Source organism: Lagenorhynchus albirostris, chromosome 2, assembly GCF_949774975.1.
Source record: "Lagenorhynchus albirostris chromosome 2, mLagAlb1.1, whole genome shotgun sequence".
In the NCBI taxonomy this organism is placed as follows: Eukaryota; Metazoa; Chordata; class Mammalia; order Artiodactyla; family Delphinidae; genus Lagenorhynchus; species Lagenorhynchus albirostris.
Window position 1 is genome coordinate 5,525,072 of NC_083096.1, and position 15,643 is coordinate 5,540,714.

At 35.5% G+C, this 15,643-nt stretch overlaps 1 protein-coding gene across 1 annotated transcript in view; it reads right to left on the reverse strand.

The window, feature by feature from the left end:
- Positions 1-8,378, reverse strand: part of LOC132507504 (complement factor H-like) — a 92,586-nt gene extending 84,208 nt beyond the window's left edge. Inside the window, exons 1-2 of the mRNA XM_060126943.1 lie at positions 8,230-8,378; positions 367-552 (exon numbers count right to left, since the gene is read on the reverse strand). Coding sequence (XP_059982926.1) covers positions 367-552; positions 8,230-8,287 — 244 coding nt within the window. The 5' untranslated portion in view covers positions 8,288-8,378. The remainder of the gene's footprint in view (positions 1-366; positions 553-8,229) is intronic.
- Between the last annotated feature and the right edge of the window lie 7,265 nt (positions 8,379-15,643).

Consider the following 15,643-nt stretch of genomic DNA (forward strand, 5'->3'; position numbering starts at 1 on the left):
CAGGGATATTTGATATTGTATTAGAGGACAGAATTGAAAATATGGAAAAGTGAAAAATGGCAAAGTTATCTGTACGTTTTGGAAGATGACAACACCTTGTTAAGAATAATGACAAGAATTTGAAAAAGAATAGATACTTGTGTATGTATAAATGAATCACTTTGCTGTACACCTGAAACTAACACAACATTGTGAATAAACTATACTCCAATATAAAATGAAAAGTTAAAAAGAAAATAATGAGGATGCATCATTTTGTATTTAAATGACAATAGTGATAGAATTCAGCCAGCATTTCCATAGTAGCACCCAGCATTTTCACAACTAAAAGTTTTCACAGATTTCACAAATGTAGGAACGACTTACTCTGACATATCCTCGAAGGATGAAGAGATTGCCACTTTCCATCCTTGCATACCATTACAATACTCCCAAGAGTTCTGTATCCAGGGCGGCATTTATACGTAGCCCGAGTGCCCTCTGGATATGTTTGTTCAGTCCAAGAACCTGACAGAATTTCTGTTTCTCTTCTTGGAGGGGGTTCTTGACAATCTACAAAAAAATTAAAACACAATAGGTGTTTAAATAACTATTAAAAATGCAGTAGGTTTAGGTTATTTTTTATTAAAAAAGAAACTATACAGGTCCATCCAAATGTAAGTCTTTTCTTTTTTTTAATTTACTAGTTTACTAGTTTGTTATGAAAGGATACAACTCAGGAACAGCCAGATAGAAGAGATGTATAGGGCAAGACTTGGAAGAAGGGGTGTGGAGGGCCAGGTGTGTCACTCTCCCAGCACCTCCCTGTGTCCACCAACCTGGAAGCTTCCAAATGCCATTCTTTAGAGATTTTTATGGAGGTTTCATTACATAGCCACGATTGATCAAATCGCTGGCCCTTGGTGACTGACTAAACCTCCAGTTCTGCCTCCCTTCCCAGAACCCCTGAGACTGGGGACTGGGGGAGGGTGGGGAGGGTGGGGCTAAAAGTTCCAACCTTCTAATCAAGTGGTTGGTTCCTCCTGGCAACCAGCCCCCATCATTTGGTTCTCTAGGGCCTTTCCAAAAATTACCTCATTAACATAAACTTAGGTGTGGTTGAAAGAGGCTTGTGAATAACAAAAGACACTACTTTCACCTCTGATCCTCTGGAGCTATTTCAGGACTGAGAACAAAAGACCAAAAATTATCAACCAAAGATACTTCCTTTGCTCTGTATTCATTAGGAAATTATAAGAGTTTTGGAGCTGTGTGCCAGGAACCATGGATTAAGGCCAAAATGTATATTTCTTATTATTATTAATCATAATATCACTGTTAGCCTTCATTTATCTGCAAATGTAAGTCTTAATATATATAAGATATATATTTTACTGTACAGAAATTAAATCTACATAGATTTGTAAGAATAACTTTCCAGATAAATAATTATACTTTACTATATTATTCTTAACTGCTGCACTGCATTCTCTAATACTATTCTTTCTTAAATTCAGGAAATATTGGGCACTAATATAAGCTCTGAAGGAAAAAAAAAATGGATAAAGAGAGAAAATATCTGCTCTCAAAGTGTTTTCACTCTAGTAAGGAGGTTAGTTATTAACTACAAATTCAAAGAGATAATGTGTCCGGGTTTCCGAAATCTTCATCAAGCTCTTGTACAGGCTGCTATACTCCTATTCTGTATTATCTCTTGAAGCTCAGTAACCTTGGAACTGGAGAGGTCAAGTGTATTGTGTAAATGTGATTGACAATCTCAAATTGAAACCCACTCTGGCAGGTTAGCAATTAGAAACCAGTGGAGGTGAAATGGAATAAAATTGAATCCTTACTTTTTTCAGAAAATTGTAGTTATGAACAGACATATATAATAGGTACGTGTATATAGACAGTTAAAAAGTATTAAAGAAGAGCAAAAATATAATTACCATAAATATTAAGGTAATGTTTTCTTCTAGAAGAAAAAAGGGGTATTAATCTAGATGAAACGCAAGGGTATTTGGGGGATGCTGGGAATGCTCTACTTCTTGACATGGGTAATTATAACTATTTTAAACTACAGTACATTCATATTTTATTCACTCATATACTTCACAATAAAGATACTAAAGTAATAGAATCTGCATGTACCGTATGATTCTTTTTTTCCAAAAAAGTAATTCCTTAACAAAATGACATATAAAGAAGGGAATACATAAAATTAGTAATGAAGCTCATGCCTACTGATTATAATTGCTAATCTTTTTAATACTTCTTGCTGGTTAGTTTAGATACAACTACCCTTGATATAAGGGTGATTTCATTAGTTGACTTTTAACATATTACTTTTAAATTGGCAAATTCAGATACTTCTCACCATATATATATTTATTGATATAATTTTCATTGTTAAACTCCTTTTCTTACTTGGTTTTATAAGAATGGTTTAACATTCTATTCTAGAATTTCTTTTTGTAAAGGCAAGGGGAAAAAATAATCAACGGAGCTGGATCCCATTACAAACACATTCTACATTTCGTAGAACAGAAACTCCATATGAAACTTCATTTTTGTGTAATAAATAACACTTGTGTGGGCTTTCATATGCACTAATTGTTCTCTGACTTTTTTGCAAATGTTTAGCACATTTGTTAGGAAACTTTGTAATCGATGATTCCACATTAGTTTTGATTTCTAAAATTTAAGTAAACATACTTTTACTCCACTAGATGGTGCTAACACCCTACCATAAAACAACACAAACCGCCTGCGCCTCTTCCTACCAGCAACTGTCTTTCCCCAAAAAAGCCCGAGTTTTTGGGTTTGTTTTTTCAACTTAAGGATCATGTTTTTACATGGAAATTTTGTGTTTAACTACAGGATAATATGTGTGTTTTCCACTTTCTAAATTCAGATCCATTTCATGGCGTTTAGGTTACTGGAAAAATTAGTTAAATTTCAAATGTAGATGCCAACATTGTGAGTGGAGTTGAACCACTTTTCACTAATATATTAACATTTTGATAAACTTAATTCCTATCCTTTTATTAAGCTCATGCAAGGAAAAAAGTAATACAATTTTCCTATCAATTAACTTATTCAATTTAAATGATTTTTATTAAAGCAATGCATTTACCCAAAGAGTAATCATGTGTGTTACTTGCTTTTAACACCCAGACATAAAAGACAAGGATACACCTCTTTCATACCGTCTTTCTACCAGATTCTCACAATATTTACTCTGTGTATACATATTTACTACATATAAAGAGCTCTCATATTCATTACATTTTTTACTTCAAATGATATTTTAAAACTCTGGTGCTTTTTCCACAAACTTTATTTATTTATTTATTTTGGTGTATTTTTCTTTATTTTTTTATTGGAGTAAAATTGCTTTACAATGTTGTGTTAGCTTCTGCTGTATAATGAAGCAATGGACAAAGGATTAATCTCCAAATATACAAACAGCTCACGGAGCTTTCAGCCACTTCCTCCAAGTGGTCCACTTACCTCTAGGCAAGGTAGGCAAGACACCCCACTACCCCATCTCTGTTATTTCCCCTCAGCCCCTACTTTACTTCCTTCACAACATAATTCATGGTTCATAGTTATGTTTATGTATCTATCCTCGCATCAGAATGTAACTTCCCCAAGAATAAGGACCGTTACCACAATCCGTCAAAACCTACCCATGATGTCATCACAACCCTGATATATTTCTCTCTCTTCATTGCACCTCTTACAAACCAACTTCTTAGCACCACCCTACTCCATCCTTTCATTCCAATTTGAGCATCTTGCCTTCCCTACGTGACCCTACAGTGTTTTCAGTTATCTCCATCAAAATACTTTATATGATAAAATACAATAATCGTCCCTTCTGTTTTGCCTCCTAAGTGACCTCCTGTCGGAAAGTGCTTGTCACGGTGCTTGGTACTTACTTAGCAGTCACTCAAAAGAAAAAAGATCATCATTGAATGAGCAAATAAACAGATGAATGAATGGATGAGTGAATGTGAAGCTATCCCGAAGACTTTCAATTTTATCTGTAGATTATGGATAACCTGGGGAAAAGGCATTGTAGACGGCAACAAACATAAAAGATAAGATAAGGGAACAAACGTTTAGTGCACTTAAACCTCTGTTGCATGAACCCAAGAAATCTAACATCTGTAAAATTCCATTCTACATCCTATGTGTCCTATGTTTGAAGGTATGTTATACTTTTTGAAGTCAGGAATCATTTTAATTTAGCTCAAAAAACTTCGGGGAACCTTTGAAGGAGCATTTCTATAATCACTTTTCTATCTATTACAGTTCTGTTTAACAAGGGTTAGGAGAAACTTGGCTCTCTCGGTCAAAATGTCAAAACAAATAAAAGTGCTCTGTCACTTCTTTTTCTTTCCCTTTCTTTTTATTAGTTTTGTGATTTTTTTCTCTGTCCCATTACTTTACTCCCTCTGAACCATTTTTTATAGTGTTTCCTTATAACCTTAAGCTAGAACGTAACACTTTAGTTTTTCAGGGGCATCGCGTCCGTTTTGTACACTGTGTTCTGAGACTGGTTAAAGCTGTTAAGAAGTGGGCAAAGTGCACATTAGTTAAGTGAGCACGGGGTAGGCTGGTTGGCAGACTCTCACAGGCAGGCAGGTGGGGATGGTGTGTGGGGTGAGGAGAAGGAAACAGAGCTGGAAAGAAGGAAACATGCCCAAGGCTGTGAAACTGTCAGGGATGGAGGGGATAAACAAGTGGGCCAACTCGGACCGAGGCTCCAGCCCTAGCACCCAAAGGCCCCAAATAAAGAATGCTCCCTAAACTGTGCTTCCATGTATATTTGAAAACTTACTTCTAGCTAAGAATACTGTTAGCAATACTTAAATAATTTAGTTCTAATTTGAAATTACGCGCAGGCAGAAGAGTAGCAAGTGCATTCCCAGGCTGTGCCTAAACTTAAAGTCAGCAAGGCTCTCGCTCTCGTGACATTCCTGGGAGTGTTTCCTCTACCCCTGCTCAGAGTACCCACGAGACTGCTTCCCCTATCAGATCTTCCTTCCTGAGAAAACCTCATCTTCCAGGATTGCTGGGTTCTGTTCTTACCTCATCCTCATTCATTTCTACCTCTGCCCATTAAAATTGTTGCAGAAAAGTTATCAGACAGAAAACTTACTGTGGATAATAATTCACATAATTGTGGTGCATAACACTAAATTTAACTGTCCCAACTCTTACTCAGAGTATTGTCACTCCATATAAGTTTCAGACTGGTTGAATTTATGGTATTATTAATAGGTAAAACATTTTAGGAGAAGGGAAGATGTTGAAGACAATTGGGCCATTGCTCCACTTTAGATCCCACCGTATAGGTAAATACCCACACTACTACCTCTGAAAATGTGGGATTTTTTTGGAGACGGGGAATTCTTATTTATCACACTGGAACTGAAACATAGAATTTAGGATTATAAACTGCTATCACAAGTTTTCTGGATTAGATGAATATACATAATATTCACATCTATCCTTAAAAAAGAGTAACTTTTATGAATTTATAATTAATTCTTATGATCATAATATAGATTTTTTTGTATTAGTTAATTCAAATTCAAAACCATCTTGTACTTGAAACAATATAGTAAAAAGAAATAAATTCTCCTCTCTCTGTTGGAATAGAAGCTCTCTGATATGTAACATATTTCAGGTCCTGAAAGAACATTTTTGCCCTTTAAACCTCCAGAATTAGGAAACACATCTCTCCAAACAACATAGCCAGCATGCACTTGGACATATTTCAATTGTGTTTTGATTTATTTACTTTAAGCAGCCTGGAATTTTGGGGCCATGGCTAATTTCAAAGAGTATAAGCTTTTTGGATCTTAAATCTAAAAGTTCTTGAAAAGCTTGGTCACAAGATATTCCAGAAGGCAGAAACGATGTGGTATAACTCAGGAACGGTTACTCTGAACTCTGTAAAGCTGACCCGGCTCTTAGTAGCCTGGGTGAACTACCCCGCACGCAGCTGACGTTCCTGTACAGCTAGGGATGAAGACGCAGACCACCCATTGCGTTAAAAAGGTACTGCTTGGTCTCCAATATCCTTTTCTAAAAAGGGGGAAAAAATAGAAAGCTGAGCTTATAAATTCTTGCTGTTGGTTACTACTCCTCTTTAGTAGTGATTAGTATTTTTGAGGAATGTTCACTCTTAACAGGATGGAGACCACTTAGGAAAAGCTGAAATGCAGTTTCTAGTTGAGTAAAGCAGATCGTGAGAGTATACACAACCGTCTTTTCTCACTTTCTCAACTTAGCATTCAGTATTCAGTTTAGTATTTCTCAGTTTCTCAATTTGTATTCCATCGTCATTTCTACGTGGGAGACAAAAACAGAGGCAAATGTTGAAGGAGATGTGGATAGTTTTAATGATCAAGGCCACTCTGTTGAGTAAAACTTCTGTTAGGGCTAGACTGATGGAATTGGTTGTGCGTTGTGTGTGCTTTTGGGAAAGCCATGAGGCTAATGTAAGTGTTACTTTAAATACCAAAGCTGTACTTTATCTGGGAAGTGGCCAGATTTACAGCCACTCTCACTGTAATGCGTGTAGTGCTAAAGCTCAATTCACCAGCAGAAACTGCTGTCACATTCCAACATACGTTCATGAAATATAAAATGCAAGTGAAATGAATCAGCTGGAATCAATTAGGGACGCAGGGAGTTTTAAAATCACTATTATTTACTTTTTATCACTTACACTTTGTAGCACCCAATTTTAATAATATTTCAAATTCCACTTTGTCATCACTGAAACAGTTTCATTAAATTTAGCATGGGTTCTTAGCTTTAAACCTGAGCTAGGAACCAAACAAGTCTTCCGTGCATGACAAATGCAATCTACGTAAAACCTCAGTAAACAATATGGAAATTGTGAAGCACTAAGAGTATTCCTATTAAAGAAAAGACAAAAACACTTGTGTAAAGAAAAAGATGTTTGCTATTGGTAACATTAACATTGCTCCAGAACTCTTTGCCAATATAATCATATTTGGGTATATTGTGTTGTAATATTAGTTATTATTAGTTGTGATGTTCTTATGGACAGGGAAATGATTGTACACCTAGTTTAAAAAGTGGCTGGATATAAGGTTTACAAGCTAAAAATCAAGCAATAGCATATAGTGTGTATAACTGAGAAAAAGACTATCTTTCAAAAACGCTTAAACACATTTGAGAAAAGCCTGAAAAAAATTACTAAAGGATACAACTTAAAAAAGACATCTGGCTTTATTTTCTAGATTGAAAGACCCTCAAGGACAGGGGTTTTGTTTTATTTGCTAATATTCCTCACTGCCTAGAGGTTGACTTGAAATAAGCATTCAATTGAAATTTGTTGACCTAGTGAAGAATGTTGGGAATTTATGAATAACTTTAAAAAATGTCAGTCAAACATGTATCACATTATTGGTTACCTATCATGAACTAGGAAACCAAATTTGCTCCAAGAAGAAACTTTTTCATCTATCAAGGAAAAGTGATAGAAGTAAATTTAATTATCCATAAATTCTTACTGGTATCAGCAAAAAACTCCTGCACTCAGATTCACTACTCCTAAAGGCTTTCCTACTAGCATATCTTATATCAACCATAGGGGAAGAAAATCCTATTGAGTAACTTTTACAAAGGTTGCATATTCAATTTTTTTTCAAATTTATACATTTTCATTCAAACGATACAAGTGATGGCTGTCTCCAAGACTTTTAAAGCCATGGCAATATCAATTGTAAATGATAAATCAATTTTTCTTTAGCAAGAGTTCACATCTCTATCTGAAATAAGTCCAATCATTGCAGCTTGAAGGCTTTTATTGTCTAATTCATTTTCTTGTTCTATGTTCACCTACTTCTTAATACATTCACATAGGCATTTTGGTGAAAATTCTAGGCAAAAAAATTAAATTACATATTAGGATAATCACAAGGGAAATGATCATGACATGGCACATTTTTTGAAGGTAATTATTAAAACATTTTCTGAACTTCTACATTAAATAAAATTATGATGAATAATTAGATACGCCATTCAAATAAGCTGCTTATATTTTTTAAACTGAACAGTGTCAAAAGCATCTCACATACTAGGCTACAGCACAGTAATTAAACACATTTTCTAGACCAAATTTTCATTACCACCGTAAAAAGCATGTAAGCAAATGTTTTGCAATATAGAAAAAAAAAAGCCTTCCTTTTTTAATCTTACCTTTTGCGACACAAACAGTCCATAACATAAACCACACAACTGTTGCTGGAAATCTCATGTTGGGGACCCTTCAGGGGCACATGTAGTAGTTGACAGTGCTTAACACTGTGTCAGGCTCTCCTCTGTTAAAAACTATGGAAAGTGCAGGAAACTACTTGCTCCAGAAGGAAGTCCAAACCCAGCTTAGGGATTAAAGCCATTGCTAGATGTCCCGCCCATCAGAAACTTCTGCAAAGTAAAAGAAAACAATCAGCCAGGAGCCCCAGCAGTGCCAGAGTTTGAGCCTGCACTCCCACTGAAAGCTAATGTCCTGACCTGCCCTTGCTTTGTTTTTATAAAACCCAGGCATGTTCTTCACTGGAAACGTTCAGGTTCTTGGAATGTGCATAACTGGTGATATTCTCTGCATTTCATAAACCCTCCAATTATTTAGACCCCATTCAGATCTACCGTCGGTAGACCTCAGAAGATTTAAATAAATAAATAAATAAAAGCTCTTTCGGAAATCATTTACAGAACTTGAGGTTAGGCAATGCTTTCACAATCAAGACCCAGACAACAGAACTAAACTTTGGCAGGAAGGCAGTGCTGGTTGATTTGGGGAGACTGCTTCACCTGCAGTCCATGAAATTAGTCTTTTAAGGACTTGTTATAAATGTGTGTATAAAGCAACAGGCTCACTCTCCTTAGGTATGAATGAGTTTAATAATTCAAAAATCAAGAAACTGAAATGCTGAATTTTTTAAACTTTGTACTGAAATATAATATGCGTAAAGAGAATGTAAGCAAATGGTTTGCTGAATACGGAGAAAGTGAAGACACACGTGCTAAGAGCACAGAGGTTGAAGAACAGCAGTCTCTGAGGAAAGGCCCAGCCTCCACTTCAGTCCCCCCTCCCCCCTGCCCCATGACACACTCTCCTGATCTCTGTGAACAGGGGACAGATTTGCCTGGTTTTGTACTTTGTATACATCAGAGAATAAGACATTTATTCTTTTGTGCTTGGAGCCTTCCATTAAAAACTATGTTTAGATTATTCCAGCACACTGTTGGGTGTTGCTGTAGATTATTAACCCTTATTGCTGTATGATATTCAATTCTTCGAATATGCCACATTTTATTTACCTGTGTGTCTGTCAGTGGGCATCTGGGTAGCTTCTAGTTCGGAGACAATGCACATAGTTCTGCTGTGAACATCACATTATGAGGTTTTGGGGAAACACGTGTTCTCATTTCTGATGAGTACATACCTAGGAGTGGAATATTAGGACATAATGTATGCATATCTCTAGGTGTGATAGGGACCATCAGACACTTTTCCAAAAGGTCTATATCAATTGACATTCCCATTAGCAAGTGTGTAAGTTGCTCCACACCCTCAACACACTGATGTCTTCCATCTTTGTAGTTTTAGACATTCTGGTGAGCAGGCAGCAGTAATTCTCTGAGGTTTTAATATGCATTTACTGATAAGGAATGAAGTTGAGTGACTTTCATGCCACAATCGGTCATTTAGCTGAGCCACAGGCCATTTAAGCAACTTCCTCAAAGTCAAAAGACATTGTGCTACAACCACAATGGAACCCAGCCATCAGATTCCCTGAATCTTACTTTTAACCCATACAGATCTGCCTTTCAAATGATTTGCTTCCCATACTATTAAATGCATATAAATTAAATTGTCAATAACTCCTTTATATAATTTAAAATGCTATAAATATTTGCAAATGTATTTTAGTAAATACCTTCACATTTATGTGTTTATTTTATAATTATGTAAACATATTACCATACAGGTTTTTAATGTACGTACACAAACACATATATGTTTATGGAGAATTTAAAGTATTTTCAGAAGTGATTTTACTTTACAGATTTTCACTTTATTTGCAGTTGTTGAACATTTAAGATGCCACTCCACTGTTCAAGTGAAAATAATGGCTTCAAATTAATTTCAACAATATCTTTTAGATGTGTTATTTTTACTGTTTTTTCTCTTCTATTTGATTTCAAAGACTGATGGCCAAGTCATCAGTTGAGTGCTTTTGTTTCCTTTTTATTTTCATCAATATTTTTAAAACCAAGTATTTATTTCAAAGATATTTAGAAGAACATAAGAAAATTACCAACATGTTATTATTTCATAACACAAAGTTGTTATATGGTACAGTAAGTCCCCTAACGAGTTCCATTTCGAGAGCGCATTTGTAAGTCCAATTTGTTCGTAAGTCCAACAAAGTTATTCTAGGTACCCAACACAATCAGCTATATAGTACTGTACTGTACTGTAATAGGTTTATAATACTTTTCACACAAATAATACATAAAAGACAAACAAACACAAAAATAAAGAAAACATTTTTAATCTTACAGTACAGTACCTTGAAAAGTATAGTAGTGCAGTACCACAGCTGGCATACAGGGGCCCGTTCGCATCTTTGAAAGTTCGCAACTTGAAGGTTCCTATGTAGGGGACTTAACCATATTAGATGACCATTAGCAAGAACAGACTGCAAATAGTTAACCGTTAGTACTAAATTTAAGCCCCAAACACCTGTATTTATTCTCAATATCCATGTTGCCACATTCTCAACAAATGTGTTCTATGTATTTGTAGGGCAGAAAGTTAGGAAAAATTTATAAGACTTAAGAGACTTTAAAAATTCTCCTATTTTAAAATTATAAGTAAGTAATATCTATACTAAGTAACAAATGACTATTATGGTCAATATGTACCACAGGAGTTGAAGGAAAGAGAAATTTCTTCCAAAGACTTGATTTGGGAGGGTCTCAAGAATATTTACTTATTAAATTCTAATTTAGGGGAAGAGGACATCCAAGCAAAGACTCTGAGGTATGGAAAAGTGTAGAGAGTATTCTAGAATTAATGAGAATATCGACAGCAGAGCAGTGGTTTTGCACAAGGAAGCTGTGGAAGAAGTAAGAGGGGCTTTGAATGAGGAAAGGTTTGAATTCCAGATAAAACATTTGTAAATTATTTTATAAGCAATATGTAATCATTGATAGATCTAATTAAGGAAAAGGAATGTAGGAAATGCAGTTTAAGTAGCATTGCTTTGGCCGTTGTGTTAGGATGGATGGAGAGAAAAGGACGTAGGAGAACAAATTAAGCAGATAACTGGATGAATTCAACATGCAACAATTATACAGAAGCTCAATGGATGGAAAAAGGGAAAAACTGATGAAAACAGTTAAGAGCTTGATTTCCTTTGAGGCTGGTGGAGTTTACACTTCAGAGCTTATCGTTTGAACAGACACCATCAAGGACCTGAGAGGGACCCTAGTGATGTTGTTTCGAGGTCGTATATTTTTGTAAAAATTGGAAAGATGTCTGAATTGCAAGAGAATAAACTACTGTCTTTTTCTACTCTAATTTCCCCCTTCATCATATTTCCACTGAGTTAGTTGGCATTACAGGCTTTGGAGGACTCAACCAAGAAGTCAAGGAGAGAATACATGTAGTTGGAGATGAGTGAGGTATATTCTGCATTCACAATTGTATATAATTTGGTAATTGTTGTCTCACGTCTTCCTCTTTTGAGTATATATCAATGTCAGCCTATAGAAAATGTTGCCTTCTTTTTCATAAAACCATTTTGAGAGCACCACTACTATTGCAAATACAAATTAGAGTTGCAAAAAATAGGAAAAGAAATTGTGAAGAGTTCATTATCCTTTCTCTAATTAATTTAAACCAGGAACAGCTTGTCATTTTCTATCACTGTTCCTGATCTGAGGTTAACTTTTCCTCCCCTTACCTACTCAGGTGTGTAATGATCTCCTTTAGGAAAGAGCTTAAAACATCCTGACACATTTCCTTGTCATCTTTCCTCCTTGATATCCTGAAAAACAATGTACAAGTTGCACTATACAAGCACGGCCTTAGATAAAGATCATCCTTCAGATTTATTTTAGAATATCTCCTCACTTGCATGGAGAAGCCCTAAACATTCCAGAGTTCCGTTTCCCACTCCTTAGGAGGCTAGTACCTTTACTTCTTCCTATGGGGACACCGCCAGCATAATCCAATTTAATAATTTGCATAGAAGTGAAGAACAGTGACTCTGGATTTGTTTAATTCTAGTTGTAAGGAAGTGAAAACACATATGGCCTCAATTCCTAATTATTGCATTTATTTTATTAGGTGCATTTCTAAAACTAGATTGCAAGCTCTTCCAAATGTTTCAACCCTTTAGAGGAAGAAGAAAAAACAAGTTGCTGTCTCCTTGGCAACTTATTCAAGCATATGGAGCACGTGCAGAAAGCTCTAAAAGCCTTCAGAGAAAACTGGCTGTCCCTTCCCTAATGTCCTTTTTCCAGGCATTCACCATAGGGTACAACACACAACGTAGTTGCACATTTACGAGGCTTTTCTAGAAATCTGTGAGCAAAGTCACTTGATTGCCCCTGCGCTAACACTGCTTCAACCTTCCAGACACTATTAATCTGTTAATAATTAATAATGATTAATTTTTGTGTGTCAGGTACTGTATTACGTACTTTAACTCCCTCAGAAACCTTACGAGATATCATTCCCTTTTTACACATAGGGTGGCTGAATTTCAGAGAGGGTTAAGCAACTTATTTAATTATATTAGAACCCAAACTGTCTGATCCCACAGTTGAATATTTAAACACTAGACTCACCACCTTTTTTTTTTAGACTCACCACCTTTTTGACTCCAAGTGTGTATTATTCCAAAAACTTCATCATCAATTTTTTCTCTGGACAGAGGAAACTCTTAGAATCGGTCTTTTTCCAGTCTCTAATGAGGACTCATAGAGATTCAACACAGTATTTTGTATAATGATATTAAGCTGCATTTTGGTAGACTGTAATTTTATTGAAAGTTATCCTAAAAATATCTAATAAGTTATGTACTTCAAGATGGAAATAATAATTTCTTGGGGAAAATAAAGTGAGTCTTGCCTATGATGTGTAGTTAACATAAATTATTTCTGGATTGACCACTTAAAAATTTTTGCAGTAGTGGTTTATGATCACGTAATTATTTTCTTTACCTGTCATACATTTCCCAGCTATTCATAATTTTGGCTTTTGTCTTCCCTCAAAAACAATTATCTGGAACACTCCTAGTACTCTCTAATCATTTAGTCCCTTTCAAGGTATTGGTTTCCTGGGGCTACTATAATAAATGATCACAAACTGGGTAGTTTAAAACAATAGAAATTTATTTTCTCACAATTCTGGAGGTCAAAAGTCTGAAGTCAAGGTGTCAGCAGAGCCAGACCACCACCAGAGCCACTGGGGAAGAATCCTTCAGTGATTTTTTCTAGCTTCTGGTAGTTGCCGTCAATCCTTGTGATTCCCTGGTTTGCAGTGGTATCACCCCAATCTCTACTTCCATCACCATGTGGCTGTCTTCCCTGTGTGCTGTCTCTGTGTTTACGTGAATAAACCTTCCTCTTCTTTCTCTTATAACACAAAGCACTGGATTAGGGACCCTACTCTAGTTTAACCTAATCTTAACTTGATTACATCTGCAAAGTCCCTATTTCCAAATGAGGTTACATTCACTGGTATGGGGTTAGGACTTGATCGTACTATTTTGGGTGACATGGTTCAACCACAACACTCAATCTTAATAAAAATTCCCCATCTTCTCTTTGATGCATTTGAAACTACTGACCTTTTCTCTTGAAACTCCCCCTTCTTGTTTTCTGTGATACTGAGTTTTTCTGTTCTTAATCTTCTCTAACCTTGTTTGGCTCTGTCTTCTTGTTTTATCTTCTTGTTTCCTCTATTCCAGTAACTTTGGCTTTAGTTCTTTTTCTTCCATAATCTGAATCTCCATACATTTAATAAGCACATACCGGTAACTACACGTACTTATGTTTGCTGGACACTGGCTATGTAGAGAAAATTAATCATAGTCCCTGCTTGGGAACTTACAGTAAAACTGGGACATAGGTAGATATATCAATAAGTATAAAACTGAATAGAAAAGGGACATAAATAATACATTAAGAAAGCCTACAGAATTGAGAAGACACTGAAACTGAATTTTGAAAAAAATGACAAAGTGTTTACCAGGCTAATTTTCATGAATTTCTATTACACTATTTCTTGATGGACAGGTTTTAATGATGTAGAATATTTCTTTAATAGATATAGGAATGTTCATATTACTATTTCTCTTTGTGTTAACTTTTTAATAACTTTTTATAGAATAGTTTTAAATTCATAGAAATATTGCAAAGACAGTGCCAAGAACCCCTGTATACTTCTATTGTTTCCCCCATTGTTAGCATCTTACATTACCATGGTACTTTTGTTACAACTAATGAACCAATATGGATACATTGTATTTAACTAACCTCCATGCTTTATTCGGATTTCCTTAGCTGTTACCTAATGTCCTCTTTCTTTTCCAGAATCCCATCCAAATTATATTAAATATAAATATCACATTATATTTAGTCATCATGTCTTTTTAGGCTCATCTGGACTGACAGATTTTTAGATGTATTTCCTTGACAATTTTGAGGGGGAACGATCAGCTGTTTTGAAGAATGTCCCACAGTTGGAGTTTGTCTGCTGTTTTTCTCATGACTGTATGGAGGTTATGAGTTTGGGGAGGAAGATTAAAAAAGGAAGTGTCATTCTCATTACATCATATCAAAGGTACATGCTATCATCATGACATCATTGATGATGCTAACTTCAATTAAGCTGAAGTGATGTTTGTAAGGTTTCCACACAAAGCTATTTTCCCCCCTTCCTATATTGTATTCATTGGAAACTAGTTACTAAGCACAGCTCATGTTCAAGAGGTGGGGAATGAAGCCCCACCTCTTGATGGGAGAGTCTTTACATAAATTATTTGGAATTCGTCCATACTGAAAATGTGTTCTTAACTCCTTTATTTATTTATTCGATCATTTAAATACATCAGCATGGATTTGTGGATATTTAGTTTATTTTTTAGGTGATAATCCAGTACTACATATTTATATATTTTCTCAAATTGTTCCAACTTTGGCCATCGAGAGTTCTTTTAGGTTGACTCCAGTGTACTTTTGGCATGCCCCCATCATCTTGGTTTTTGAGCACTTCCTTACTTTCTAGTACTAAAAGACGATCTTGAACTCAGGATCATCTTGTAGATTTCTGCCCCAGCCCTAGAATCAGTGATTTCTCTGAGGAGCCCTGGTTCCTTTTATTGGAAAATAGTATTAGAAACAAAGATCTGGATACTAACTGTGCTTGTTTTACTGGAGTGTTATTTCTTCTAGGATCTTTCAGCCGGCAGAGCTAGGAAATATACGTGTGTATCCCAGTCTATGTTTATACATATACCTATAATAACTTCTAAATCTACCCATCTATGTATTAAGCCAAACATGAATTCAGGCTAATGGCTCTGACTAT